The sequence below is a fragment of the Pelophylax lessonae genome (genome assembly GCF_965119305.1).
Source record: "Pelophylax lessonae genome assembly, chromosome: 4".
NCBI lineage: Eukaryota > Metazoa > Chordata > Amphibia > Anura > Ranidae > Pelophylax > Pelophylax lessonae.
The window spans coordinates 377,488,275-377,502,356 of NC_138771.1; the positions used below are offsets into that span (position 1 = coordinate 377,488,275).

Consider the following 14,082-nt stretch of genomic DNA (forward strand, 5'->3'; position numbering starts at 1 on the left):
TACTCGTGCTAGCCACCGCACCAGCTTCAACTGCACTTATGGGACTCACCACGTCACCAAGTGTTACTGCAGTGCTGGTTGTTCTAGGTCCAGGGTGTACTAGGCCGCTCGTGCTTGCCAGATCACAAGAAGTGTTCTTGCATCTCAGCAACTCCAGAATGGGGTCGGGTATGCCTGACCTTAGCAGGGACCCATCCGTCGTCGGAGCTATTTGTTAGGGACCTGCTGTTCTCTCAAGGTTCGTATACTGACCCTGATTCTGCCAGTAAGGCTTCCCCATCGCTCTCATCTGACATGGTCAGTATACTGTAGGCCTCTGCACTACTGTACCACCGTTTGGACATTTTATCAACTAAATTTAAAGGTACAGTAGTGTGACTAACAGGTAAAAAAGCACCTGGTTGTCAAGGACTATTTGGTCGCTACAAAAAAAACTGCTAGTGCTAGCAGAGATCAGGCCTGACTCTGCTAACGCAGCGGTTTTGTGTGATTTGTGTTTTTTGGAAGTGACAGTAATCTATTGATTACTGCACTTGCCTGGGTAGACAGTTCCGGCTCACCCAGCGGCTCGGTCATCCTGTGACCCCCAGCAACGGCCACAGATCTGGTTTGGAACACATTCTATTATGTTTTAATCATCACTATATATTTTTTATAAATAAACTTTTCAAGGTTTTCCATCAAGTCTGCCTGAGTTACATTGTAGACTATGTACCGTGGGATAGTGCTGCTGCCCCTCCCCCCATGCACTGACGTATGCTGAATCAGCATTAATTAGCAGCAGCACCTCAAGGTAATTTGACTTTATTCATTCCTGAGAGTGAGAGATATCACAGTTAGTGCTGGAAGTCCCTTTGTTGTTCAATGTTCAAAACCTGTTTTTATGTTTGCTTTGAATATTCACCTTTCGTCTTGAAATGGAAAATTCTTTATTACATTGCTTACAACCTCTTGCTTCATCATCCTTTAGCCATGTATGACCCTAAAAAATAAAAAGATTATGAATTAAAAATGGCCAAATACTGTCATATCAGTAAACAAATTAGTTCATCTTCAATTACTGTATCTATTTATATGGTTATTCTTGTCTTTTTTCATTATAGAGATAGGCAATGTAGATTCTGATTTATAGGATAAAGTCTGCTATACGTGGCTCGAATTAAAGGCAATTCCTCTCAGCACCATCTGGCCCGACAAAAATCAACTTTTGTCAAAGGAGCTGGGTGGAAAATTGTCAGCCGAACAGTAACAGCATCCAGGTGTTGGCTGTGAGAATATAACAGACAGCAGGGGAGATTCATCCATTTGTGCTGTTAATTTGAATGGAGAAATATTCAGGAGCATCTCATAAAATTAGAAAATCATTAAAAAGTTAATTTATTTCAGTAATACAATTCAAAAAGTAAAACTCCTTTTTCTCACGTTCATTGACAGACGCAGCTCCATATTCTTCTTAACCATTAGGTTATGCTGCCCCCTACAGGAGTAGGACACTAGGCAGGAAAAAAAAAACTTTACCATGCCTATGGGGCAGTCCCTGAAGGCATACACCCACTCACTCTGCTATTGGAATCCAGTTTGTTTCTGCCTAATTTAGGAGTAGGACCTAGTTCCTGGTTGGGACTTCAGTCTTAGCTTGTTTTTTTTTTTATTTTAAAGGGAATCTTTGTTAAAATTTTAATTTTTAGCTAGTTATGTTCCTGAGAGAACTGCAATTAACAGCCGGACTGGGTTTCAGACTAGATATCCTAGATCCTTAAGGTCTCCCAGTCCGGCCAGCGAGTGTGTACAGGTTATAGCCCCATGCTAGGCCTCACCACGACAAAGCCCCAATGGACCGGGGTTGGCCCGCGAGTGAAACACCTCCCCGGGATGCACACTACCTGGTTTGGCCTGAGTCGCAGCATGCCCCTTGGCCGTCAGCACCCCCACCCCGAATGGAGAGGTAGTCTTTCCGGAGTGGCGCCCACCCAATTGTCATTGGTCCTCGTATAGGCAGGACACATACTACAGATGGAACGATACAGAGAAGTGGGGCCCCTTAGTATGGCCCCTGCACAAGGCGTCTCAGCGTTTCATCTTTTTCTCCTTGGGGTCAGTATCGGCTGATTCATGTGTTTCCTCCGCTGAAACTTCAGCTAAGGCTTCTGTGCTGAATAGAGGTGGAAAAGATTCTGTTCATTCTGGTGGCCCCAGACTGGCCTCGCCGATTTTGGTATGCAGATCTGGTAAGGTTGGTCGCCGATGCTCCTTGGAGACTTCCTCTCAGGGAAGATCTATTGTCTCAAGGGCCGAAATTGCATCCTGCTTTACAGTCGCTGGCTTTAACGGTGTGGCTGTTGAAAGTCAGGTATTGAAGGATAGGGGTTTTTCTGCGATTCCTACACTGTTAAAGGCTAGAAAATCTACCTCCAGGAAGAGTTATCGTACGTGGAAATCGTAATCTCATGGTGTGAATCGATTAAGGTGCATCCATGTTTCTTTTCAGTGGCTAGGATATTGTCTTTCCTCCAAAGAGGGGTTGGCCTTGGGTACTATTAAAGGTCAGGTGTCGGCTTTGGCAGAGTTTTTTCAAAGCCCTTTAGCTGCGCATTCTTTCATTTGCACTTTTATCACGGGAGTGTGTCGTGTGGCTCCTCCAATCCCCGTTACCTCCGTGGGATCTTAAAGCAGAGTTCCACCCTCGGAAAGTTTTTTTTAATAAAAATACCCCCGGGACAGTCAGGGCTAGTGCATTCCACAATGGATAGCCTCTGAACTGTCCCAGGTCGCACTTACCTTTTAGAAGAAATACTTACCTTGAAAATGTCTTGTCCAGCGCTGCCATCTCACTTGTGGGCAGCTGAAGCCAGCGCATCCTCTTCTGTGTCCTCTTCGTCCCAGAATGCCCTGCACCGGCCCTGCTCGTCATGTCCAATGCAGGCACGTTATTCCTGCACAGCTTCTGGGCATGCCCAGAAGCTGTTTAGCAGTGAATGACGTGCCTGAACCGGAATTGACGAGCGGGGCCGGTGCAGGCGCATTGATTCCTGGGAGCGATGGCGCTCAGCTCCCAGGAATCAATGCAAGCAGAAAGTTATGGCGCGGGCCACGGCCGAAGAGAGAGAGGAAGAGGCAGTAAGGTGAGTATATTTTCTAAAACAAGGTAAAGAAAAAAAAAAATCATGATTATCCATTTATTTTTCAGGTGACACAGATCAAGCAGATGGGGCAAAGTGTCTTTTAAGGGTGGAACTCCACTTTAACTTGGTACTGTCTGTTCTTCGACAACCTCTCTTTGAAAACTTAGGGAGATACCTCTGCTTACACTGTTACAGAAGGTAGCCTTTTTGGTGACTATTACCTCTGCCTGCAGAGTGTCTGAATTTGCGGCGCTGTCCTGCCGTTCTTCTCTGGTGGACCACAGAGATTAAGTGGTACTTCGACCTAATCAGTCGTTTCTTCCGAAGGTGGTTTCTGATTTCCATTGAATGAAGACATTGTGCTGCCTTCACTCTGTCCTAAGCCCAAGCATCCCAAGGAAATTGCCTTGCATCCTTTGGCTGTGGTTCAGGCAATTAGGGTTTGCCTGGTGGTTACTGAGTCTTTCATGAAATCAGACTCTCCTTTTGTCCTCACGGAAGGACCTCGGAAGGGATTGGCTGTATCTGCTGCGACCTTATCCAGATGGATCAGGCAGACGGTGGTAAAGGCGTATTCACTTAAGGGTCAGGTTCCACCTTTCCCTGTGAAGGCGCATTCTGCTAGGGCGCTGAGTGCCTCTTGGGCCTTTCGCCATCAGGCGTCAGTAATACAAGTTTGCAGGGCGGAACTTGGTCACCTGTGCACATATTCCCTAAATTCTACAAAGTAGATGTGTTGGCATCCTCGGAGGCTTCTTTTGGCCGCAAGGTTTTGCAGGCTGCGGTTTAAAAGAGCAATTTTTTCTCTTTGAGGTTGTATGTTGTTTCTAGGTGAGCTCCATGGTACCTGGTTGGCTAAGTTTAGTCTTTGGGGAATTATGTTCTTTCTCTGCATTGTTTTCCCACCCCTCATGCAACTACTGCTTTGGGACGTCCCAATGGTTAAGAAGAATATGGAGCTGCATCTGTCGATGAACGATAGAGAAAACTGGATTTCTGACTTAACGTGAAAAACCTTTTCTCTGAAGTTCATTGAGAGACGCAGCACCCCGCCCCTCTATTTCTGAGTGGGTTGGGGTTTTTTTTTACTTCTGACACTGCTTGCAACAAAACTGAATCCTATAGCAGAGTGAGTGGGTGTATGCCTTTAGGGACTTCCCCATAGGCATGGTAAAGTTTTTTCCTGCCTAATGTCCTACTCCTGTAGGGGGCAGCATAACCCAATGGTTAAGAAGAATATGGAGCTGCATCTGTCAAGGAACTTCAGAGAAAAGGATTTTACAATAAGTCAAAAATCCAGTTATTTTATATAGATGGGTTACACACAGAGTGATTTATTTCAAGCATTCCTTTTTTTTAATTTTGAGAATTATGGCTTACAGCTAGCGAAAACCCAAAATTCTGTATCTTAGAAAATTTAAATCTCTTTCGTTCATTAACGGACACAGCACTCCATATTCAGAACCATAGGGTTTTATTGCCCCCTAAAGGAGTAGGACACTAGGCAGAAAAAGGACTTGGCTATGCCTATGGGCAGTCCTAGGTGGTATACATCCCCCTCTCTGCTATAGGACTTTAGTTTTTTCTCTGGGCCTTCCGTCCTTAGGCGTCAGTGGCGCAGGTTTGCAAGGCAACCACTTGGTTGTCGGTGCACACTTTCACTAACTTCTACAAAGTGGATGTGATGGCATCTGTGGATTCTTCCTTTGGCTGCAAGGTTTTGCAGGCTGCTATTTAGAGGGTCTGTTCTCTCTTTGTTTGTTTTTTTGTTGAGCTCCTGTTACATGGTTGGCTCTTGTGTTTAGCCTTGGGACTTTATGTTGTCCCACTCCTCATGTTTGACACTGCTTGGGGACATCCCTATGGTTCTGAATATGGAGCGCTCTGTCCATCAATAAACGAAAGAGAACATAGGTCTTTTGTACGAACAGTAAAATCTATTTCTCTGAGTTTATTGATGGACACAACACCCACCCCTCTATGGAGTTTTGATACTTCTGACACTCCTTGTTACTAAACTGAAGGCCTATAGGAGAGAGGGGAATGTATACCACCTAGGGCTGCCCATAGGGGTAGCCAAGTCATTTTTCTGCCTAGTGTCCTACTCCTGTAGGGGACAATATAACCCTATGGTTCTGAATATGGAATGCTGTGTCCGTCAATTAACTCAGAGAAATGGATTTTATGGTAAGTACAAAAATCCTATTATTACATAAGACCGATAAAATAAAAAAAAATTCTCTTCCGTCCTCTGACAGTCGCCGTCCACTCATACAGTCTTCACCAATGGGTTTTGACCTCTTATCCACAGGAGCAAGCTAGGTATAAGATTTGTTAAGAACAAAGCAATTTACATAGACACACCTGTAGGGGGCTGTCCCTTTGGTCCAATACCCCCCTGCTATGAGCCTTCCCAACGCAGTTTGTCTCCTGCCTAGTTAGGAGTAAGATAGGCTATCCCTGTGCTGGGGCTACATGTCTCAGCCTTTCTTCTGTTTTATTACTTTTATTTTCTGCAAAAGTGTTTTCTTTGCACTACTAGCTTTTTATTTGTTCTGCGCTTAGTTAGTCGGATCTTCGGAAGACTACATTGTTTGCGGAGCTGGGAATCGGACTGGTCGTCCTGGTACTCCAGGACAGAGGATCTTATGGAATCCCAGCCCGCCATCGAGCGTTTAGCCGGCTATGCGTGTGCCCTGGCCTAGCAAATGACCTGCCCCTGTCCTCAGGGGCAAAAGCCTGCGAGGTGGCTACCTCGCCGGGATGCCTCAACATGCGGTTTTGACCATACGACGCATCCTATTTCGGCTGACTGCTCCCCCGCCATCTGGGGTGGGGGGTTCCCGCGATATCAAGGCGCCCACGCCATATGGAGCGGTAAGTAACTTCTGTGTGGGGCCTCTGTTTGGGGATGACAGTCTGCTGATGTCTGTGCTCTCCCCTCATGTCTGTGTCCGGGGCTCACATCCCTCCCGGTCCCTGCGGGGGGCCTCTTGGTGCATGTATCGCCGTGGGGGGGTCCCTATCCCTGTCCACTTTATCAGTGTGTTTGGGGGTGCAGACATGGCGGTGCGGCCCAAAAAAACGCGGGTCCGCCATTTTGGGTATGAGCAGCTGCTCTGGCCTCACTGTGGGCACTTTCTGCAGCTCTCTTTGCACATGTTCGGCGGCCATTTTCCCGGAGCCTCCCATTCAGATGCATTGGCAACCATTTTCCCTTAGACCAGTTCCTGTTCAGCCTCTAGCGGGTGACATCACTTCCTTTCCTGTATGCAGAGATCGTTTCCAGCAGCGTGGTAACACTTCTGGGGGTTCTTTTTGCTGGTTTTGGGGAATATTCTTCTGTTTTCTGTGCTTTTCCCATCTCAGGGGGGGCCTTGGTGTAATCCTTATTGCGGTGCATTGCAGTGGGTCGCCGTGATCACGTCTTAAAGGGCCAGCTCCATAGTATTTTTCTCATGGAGTCCCAGGACTGCAAATTCCCCCCAGCCTTGGTGAATGATTCAGGTACTCCTGAATCTTCACCTTCTCTTGCTGCTGCACTTGCAACTTTAGCGTCCAAGGTGGATTTATTGATGTCAGAGCGGGGTTCTAGAAAAAGAGCTAAGATTTCATTATTCTCTGATTCTGAGCCAGATATGGTTGCCCTGGACAGTTTACCCCCTGAGGGGTCTCAGTCCTTTCATTCTGATGTGGAGGGGGAGGAGGAGGATGATCCTTCTCCTGAATCAGCTAAAGAACGCGCTGCTGTGTCTGCGCCTATTGCTTCTGTTAGAGACACTACATTTAGAGGATGAGCCCAACACACCGGGTAAGCAGTCTTCCTTTGAGACTCGCAGAACCCGGAAAGCGGCACAGGTGTTTCCTTGTCCCGCTGAGTTTCACGAAACGGTGAACGAACGATGACGTAATTTAAAGCGCCCTTTTGTGGTACCAAAACGGTTTAAATTCCGTTACCCTTTCGCGTCTCCTACGGATTCGCGATGGACCGTGTCCCCTAAAGCGGATCACACGGTGTCCAGGTTAAACAAGGCCACTCTCATGCCCTCGGAGGATTCTCCGGTGTTCAGGGACCCTACGGATAGGCGGGTGGAATCTCTTACTCGCCACGCGTATATGGTGGAGGTTCTTTACTGAAGCCCATCTTCGCCTCTGTTATGGTCTCTCAGGCTGTGGCTGATTGGGCCCAGGTGCTCAAACGCACTCTGGAGGCGGATTCCGCCCCTCCAACTACTGTGGAGATGGTGGAGCAGATGCATCTGGCGGTTTTGTACCTGTGTGACGCGGCCTTGGATGAGGCTCCTCTAGCAGCATGGCTGTCTGGTGTCACGGTGCTGCTCCGTCGTTTAATGTGGCTGAAGAGCTGGTTGGCTGACCAGACTTCCAGAAAGACATATGCGGGGAATCGTCTTTTTGGGGATTCCCTGGACGAGTTGGTTAAAGGGGTCACTGGGACAAGAGCACTCTGCTGCCCCAGAACCCCAAGGGTAAAATTTTCTGCGGTAAGCGGGGCCCTTCCTTTAAACCAAATCAGGGGTCCTTTTGTGCCTTCAAGGCACAGGACAAGGGGAAACCCTTTAAGGGCCAGGGTGGTCAGCGGAAGCCCTGGGTGGTCAAGCAAAAATCCACCCACGTCGGCGCGGCGGGTCCTTCCGCCTCACCCATTACAGGGGTGGGGGGATGTCTGCCCGGTTTCCTAGAACCTTGGCTTCTCGGGGTTCTGGACAGGTGGGTTCAGGAAATCATTCGATCAGGATACAAGATCGAATTCCTTTCGCGGCCAGTGGACAGATTCTTTCCCTCAAATCTTCATTCGACCCCAGATCGTTTGCACGAACTTCATCGGGCGGTTCTGGATCTCCTCGCCCAAGGTGTGTACGTCCCGGTGCCTCATCGGGACAGGTTTTGGGGGTTTTACTCGAATCTGTTCACTGTGCCCAGGAAGGCGGGCAAGTCTGATTCTGGACTTGAAAGCTCTGAACCGCTTCGTGCGGGTTCAAAAGTTCCGCATGGAATCCCTCCGTTCGGTGGTGGCCTCCTTAAGTCCGGGAGATTTCCTGGCTTCCATCGACCTCATGGATGCGTATTTACACATCCCCATATTCGAGGGTCATCGGAGGTTCCTCCGATTCGCAATCGCGGAGGATCACTATCAGTTTGTGGCGTTACCTTTCGGTCTCGTTTCGGCTCCAAGGGTGTTTACCAAGGTGCTGGCTCCTGTTCTGGCCCTGTTGTGGGCACAGGGGATTGCGATCGTGGGATATCTGGGCGATCTCCTGTTAAGATCGAGTGCCAGCCCGAGTCTATTGCGCGATCTGTCAACTACCGTTCAGACGCTACAGGAGTTCGGGTGGACCATCAACGTTCGGAAGTCGACCTTATCCCCTTCTGTTCGTCTCCCTTACCAGGGAATGGTCCTGGACTCTGCCCAAGCAAAGGTTTTTCTGCCGGAGGACAAGCTCCGGACTCTGCAGGACGAGGTAAGGTCCCTCCAGGACAAGGATTTCTCATCACTCTGGGACTGCATGCGGTCCCTGGGGTTTATGGTGTCAGCCTTCAACGCAATACCATTTGCACAGTTCCACACGCAATCTCTTCAAGCGGAGATCCTGGCCAGATGGGACAGGCATCCTCAGTCCTTGGAAAGACGTCGCCACGTCAGAGAGGATCTTCTCTGGTGGTTCCAGTCCCCGGCTCTGACGGGAGGAAAATCCTTCCGCCCGTTATTGTGGACGGTGATCACCACGGATGCCAGCCTGTCGGGCTGGGGTGGCGTTCTGGGCATTCTGTCTGCCCAGGACACTTGGTCGGAGGAGGAGTCCTCCCTGCCGATCAACGTATTGGAACTGCGAGCGATCAGACTGTGCTTGCTCCGTTGGTCGGATCATCTTCGGGGCCGCCCTGTGCGGGTGCAGACGGAAAACGCCACTGCAGTGGCTTACATCAATCACCAAGGGGGCACCAGGAGTGCCCGGGCGGCCCGGGAAGTGACCAACATTCTGTCTTGGGCCGAGACGCACGTCCCGGCGATTTCGGCAGTTCACATTCCAGGTGTGGAGAATTGGCAGGCCGATTATCTGAGCCGCCAGACCCTGGACCAAGGAGAATGGTCCCTACACCCGGAGGTGTTTCAGATGCTGTGTGCGAGATAGGGAACCCCAGATGTGGATCTGTTCGCATCTCGGCTAAAAAACAAGGTGGGAAAGTTCGTGGCAAGAACACGCGATCCTCTGGCAATCGCCTCTGATGCGCTGGTGGTGCCTTGGCATCAGTATCGCCTGATTTATGCCTTCCCCCCGATTCAGTTGTTATCCAGGTTCCTTCGCAGGTTGGTCTCGGAACCGAAGTTGGTGATTCTGGTGGCCCCGGACTGGCCGCGCCGGTCTTGGTACGTCGACATCATACAACTGGTAGTCGAGCCTCCATGGCGACTCCCATTACGGGACGATCTGCTGTCTCAGGGGCCGATCTTCCATCCTGCTTTACAGTCGCTGGCTTTAACAGCATGGCTGTTGAAAGCCAGGTCCTGAGAGATCGTGGTCTCTCATCGGCGGTCATTCCTACCCTGCTCAAGGCTAGGAAGGCCTCGTCCGGTAAGATCTATTACCGTACCTGGAAGGCCTATTTTGCCTGGTGTGAATCCAGGGGCATCCATCCTCGCTCCTTTTCGGTGGCCAGGGTGTTGGCCTTCCTGCAAACTGGTGTGGACCAGCGCCTTGTGTTGACTATGATTAAGGGCCAGTTATCTGCTCTGGCTATCCTTTTCCAGCGCCCCTTGGCGTCAAACTCTTTGATACGCACCTTTGTTCAAGGAGTGCGTCATTTGGCTCCTCCTTGGAGAGCGCCTTTACCTCCTTGGGACTTGAACTTGGTTCTGTCAGTTTTGCAACGTCCTCCCTTTGAAAACATCAGGGAAATTTCTCTGCCTCTGCTGTCACAAAGGTTGCCTTTATAGTGGCGATCACATCTGCCCCGCAGAGTGTCGGAGTTAGCGGCCCTGTCTTGCCGCTCCCCTTACCTGGTAGTTCAAAGGGATAAGGTGGTCTTGCGACCTAACCAATCTTTCCTTCCTAAGGTGGTTACTGATTTTCACCTTAACAAGGATGTTGTCTTACCTTCGCTGTGTGCGAATCCTAAGCATCCTAAGGAGTTTGCCTTACATTCCTTGGATGTTGTCCAGGCGATCAGGGTTTACCTGTCGTCCACTGAATCCTTTAGGAAGTCGGATTCTCTTTTTGTCCTTCTTGAGGGACCTCGGAAAGGTACGGCTGCGTCTGCGGCAACCATTTCAAGATGGATCAGACAGACAATTGTACAGGCCTATTAGATTAAGGAACGGGTACCGCCCTTCCCTGTCAAGGCGCACTCTACCAGGGTGGTGAGCACGTCATGGGCTTTCCGGCATCAGGCTTCGGTGGCCCAGGTGTGCAAGGCTGCGACTTGGTCGTCCATGCACACCTTCTCCAAATTTCACAATCTTGATGTTCTGGCATCAGCAGATGCCTCCTTTGGCCGCAAAGTTCTGTGTGCGGCAGTGCCTTGAGGGGGCCCTGGCTTTGCCGGTCCCTGACTGTTGGGATTGTTTTCCCCTTGTTTATTTGCTTTCTTGGGTTGTTGCTCCAGTTGAGCTTTTTTGTTACCCAGAGGGTTTACCTTTCTGTTCAGATAAGGTTCCTTTCTCTGACCTGGGTGCTGTGTTGCTTTGTGACGGTTGCGCTTCCCACCCCTTTATGTCTACACTGCTTTGGGACATCCCATTGGTGAAAGCTGTATGAGTGGGCGGCGACTGTCAGAGGACGTAAGAGAAAACTGAATTTTTGTAAAATCTTACCGTAAAATTCCTTTCTCTGAGTCCTCTGACAGTCGCCACCCCCGCCCCTCGTTTGGGGGTTTTATGGACTTTAACTGCTTGCTACCAAACTGAGTTGGGAAGGCTGATAGCAGGGGGGTATTGGACCAAAGGAACAGCCCCCTACAGGTATGTCTATGTAAATTGCTTTGTTCTTAACAAGTCTTATGCCTAGCTTGCTCCTGTGGATAAGAGGTCAATACCCATTGGTGAAGACTGTATGAGTGGGCGGCGACTGTCCGAGGACTCAGAGAAAGGAATTTTGCGGTAAGATTTTACAAAAATTCAGTTTTTTAATACAGAAATTTTCGATTACTGAAAAATACGTCCATATACAGTATAGTATGCACTCAATACTTGGTCGGGGCTCCTTTTGCATGAATTACTGCATCAATGGGCATGGCAGGAGGTGATCAGCCTGTGGCACTGCTGAGGTATTATGGAAGCCCAAGTTTCTTTAATAGTGGCTTTCAGCTCATCTGCATTGTTGGGTCTGGTGTCTCATCGTCCTCTTGACAATACCCCACAGATTCTTTATGGGGCTTAGGTCAGGCGAGTTTGCAGGCCTATCAAGCACAGTGATACCATGGATCATTAAACCAGGTATTGGTACTTTTGGCAGTGTGGGCAGGTGCCAAGTCCTGCTGGAAAATTATATCAGCATCTCCATAAAACTGGTCAGCAGAGGGAAGCATGGAGTGCTCTAGAATTTCCTGGTAGAAGCTGCGCTAAATTTGGACTTGATAAAACACAGTAGACCAACACCAGCAGATGACTGCTTTTTAAGATAGAGTAGTTTATTAGGCATTCGGACCCCAGGAGTGTGAACAAGTTGGTATCTGCTACTAATGAGTATCTCCATGTTTTGCCCTACAAGCTGTTAACTCCTGGTAAAAGAAAGACATCACCCTCAGATAAGACTGATTCTTTTTATCAAAGTAGTAAACAGGCTCTTAATGAGTGTGAACACCATGGGTGCCAGATATAAATGGTCTCCTAACCCAAAAAAAAAAAAAAAAATACGAAACGAATCAAGGAAATAAATTAGTAACATAACAAATTTATATGAAATTAAACAAATGTTTCTGTTCTGCACACGTCTAGTATAAATTATATTTCTACATGGCCAATAATTTACTAGTAGATGTGTAGTAGAGTAAAAAAAAAAAAAAAACAACAAACCCAACAGTCATGACATGCTCGCATTAATGTGGATGTAAACCCTCACATATACCCAGTGAATTGAACAGCCTCAGATGATACACAGAGATGAAACAAATCTCCATAAACAAGTTTTACTTGTATATGTGTTGTCTTCAGCTTTCTATACGGTTTAGAATGTGCACATCCTGTAAGAATTTTCTCTTCCTGATTCACCTGTGGGTGTGGATTCTTGCCATACACTGTGAGACAGCTGATTGGAGGAAAGGCACACACTCCCTCTCCACATAATCAGAAACATGAAGAGCTGTGCTCTGAATAGACCAGCTCTCTGCTCATCTATTTATAGCACCCACCCGACACAAAAATCAGCTTGGTTTTATTTCAGTTGATGGAAAACTTGTCAGAAGTTATCATGCTGATAACAGAAGAACGGAGCAGGAGAAGTCCACTGGGCTTAGGACTTTAAAGAGAGATAAGTAAACACTACCACTGCCCATGTCAAATTTCATGAATGGGGTTTACATCCACTTTAACTGAAAGGGGTGTGTTCAAAAGAATAGCAATGTGGAGTTCAATTAGTGAGGTCATTCAGTCTGTGAAAAAACAGGTGTCAAACAGGTGGCCCTTGTTTAAGGATGAAGGCAGCAAATGTTGTACATGCTGGATATAGTTAATTTCTCTCTGAAAATCTGAGTATCTGAGTAAAACGGGTCATTCCAGACATTGTTCAGAAAAACAGCGTACTGATTAAAGAGGGGAAAACACATAAAGAAATGTAGAAACTGATAGGCTACTCAGCTAAAATTATCTCAAATGCTTTAAAATAGCAACCAAAACCAGAAAGACGGGGAACAAAAATGAAAAACTACCATTCAAACGGATCGAAGAATAGCCAAAATAGCAAAGACTCAGCCAATGATCAGCTCCAGGATGATCAAAGAAGGTCTAAAGTTACATGTGAGTACTTTAACAATTAGGAGACGCCTATGTGAAGCCAAACTATCGGTAAAAAGCCCCCGCAAAGTCCCATTGTTGAAAAAAGACACAAAAGAAACGCAGATTTCGGCATTTTGAATACTTTAAAGTGCAGTGGAGGGGTCTGGGGTCTTTTAGTGCCCCAGATCCCTCCATAAAGAGTACCTGTCACTGCCTATTACTGTCACAAGGGATGTTTACATTCCTTTTGACAGCAATAAAGGTGATCAGATTTTTTTTTAAAAAAAAACAGTTAAAAATAAAAAACAATAGGGAATGTGCCCCCATTGCGTGAGCTCGCACACGAAAGAAAACGCATACGTAAGTTGCGCCTGCAAATGGAAATGGTGTTCAAATCACACATGAGATGTATTGCCGCAATCGTCAAAGCAATAATTCTATCAAGATTTCTAGGTATTGTAATTTGTCGCCTTTCCACGAGTGTGCGCAATTTTAAACAGTAACATGTTGGGTATCTATTTTCTCAGTGTGACATTATGTTTCACAATATACAAAAAATTGGGATAACTTTACTGTTTCGTTTTTTTTTTTTTAAAATTCAACAAAATTTATTTTTTTCCCCAAAAATTGCGTTTGAAAGAACGCTGCACAAATACCACGTTACAACAAATATTGCAACGACCGCTATTTTACTCTCCAGTCTTTGCTAAAAAAAAATATATATAATATAATATATATTAGGTAGGTGCTAGCAAAGAGCATATTATGGCCCTGTCTGCTTATGAGGGAGGCCTGATCATTCAGTTAGGCTGTCATGTGCTTCCAGGTGTGTCTGTTGAGCCTGGGGAGTCGCCCAATTGTATCCAATGAGGGCACTTGTTTGGCATTGGAGGAAACCTGACCAATAGCACCCCAGGGCTTATATTAGTCTCAGTGGGCGGAACCTGCCGCAATGCACCCTGGGATGGGGTATAAGTCTGAGGGGAGCACATGACAGAGCGTCTTTGGCAG

At 47.4% G+C, this 14,082-nt stretch overlaps 1 protein-coding gene across 1 annotated transcript in view; it reads right to left on the reverse strand.

The window, feature by feature from the left end:
* RUFY1 (RUN and FYVE domain containing 1) overlaps positions 1–14,082 on the reverse strand; it is a 372,133-nt gene that overhangs the window by 13,893 nt on the left and 344,158 nt on the right. Inside the window, exon 17 of the mRNA XM_082252884.1 lies at positions 905–982. Coding sequence (XP_082109010.1) covers positions 905–982 — 78 coding nt within the window. The remainder of the gene's footprint in view (positions 1–904; positions 983–14,082) is intronic.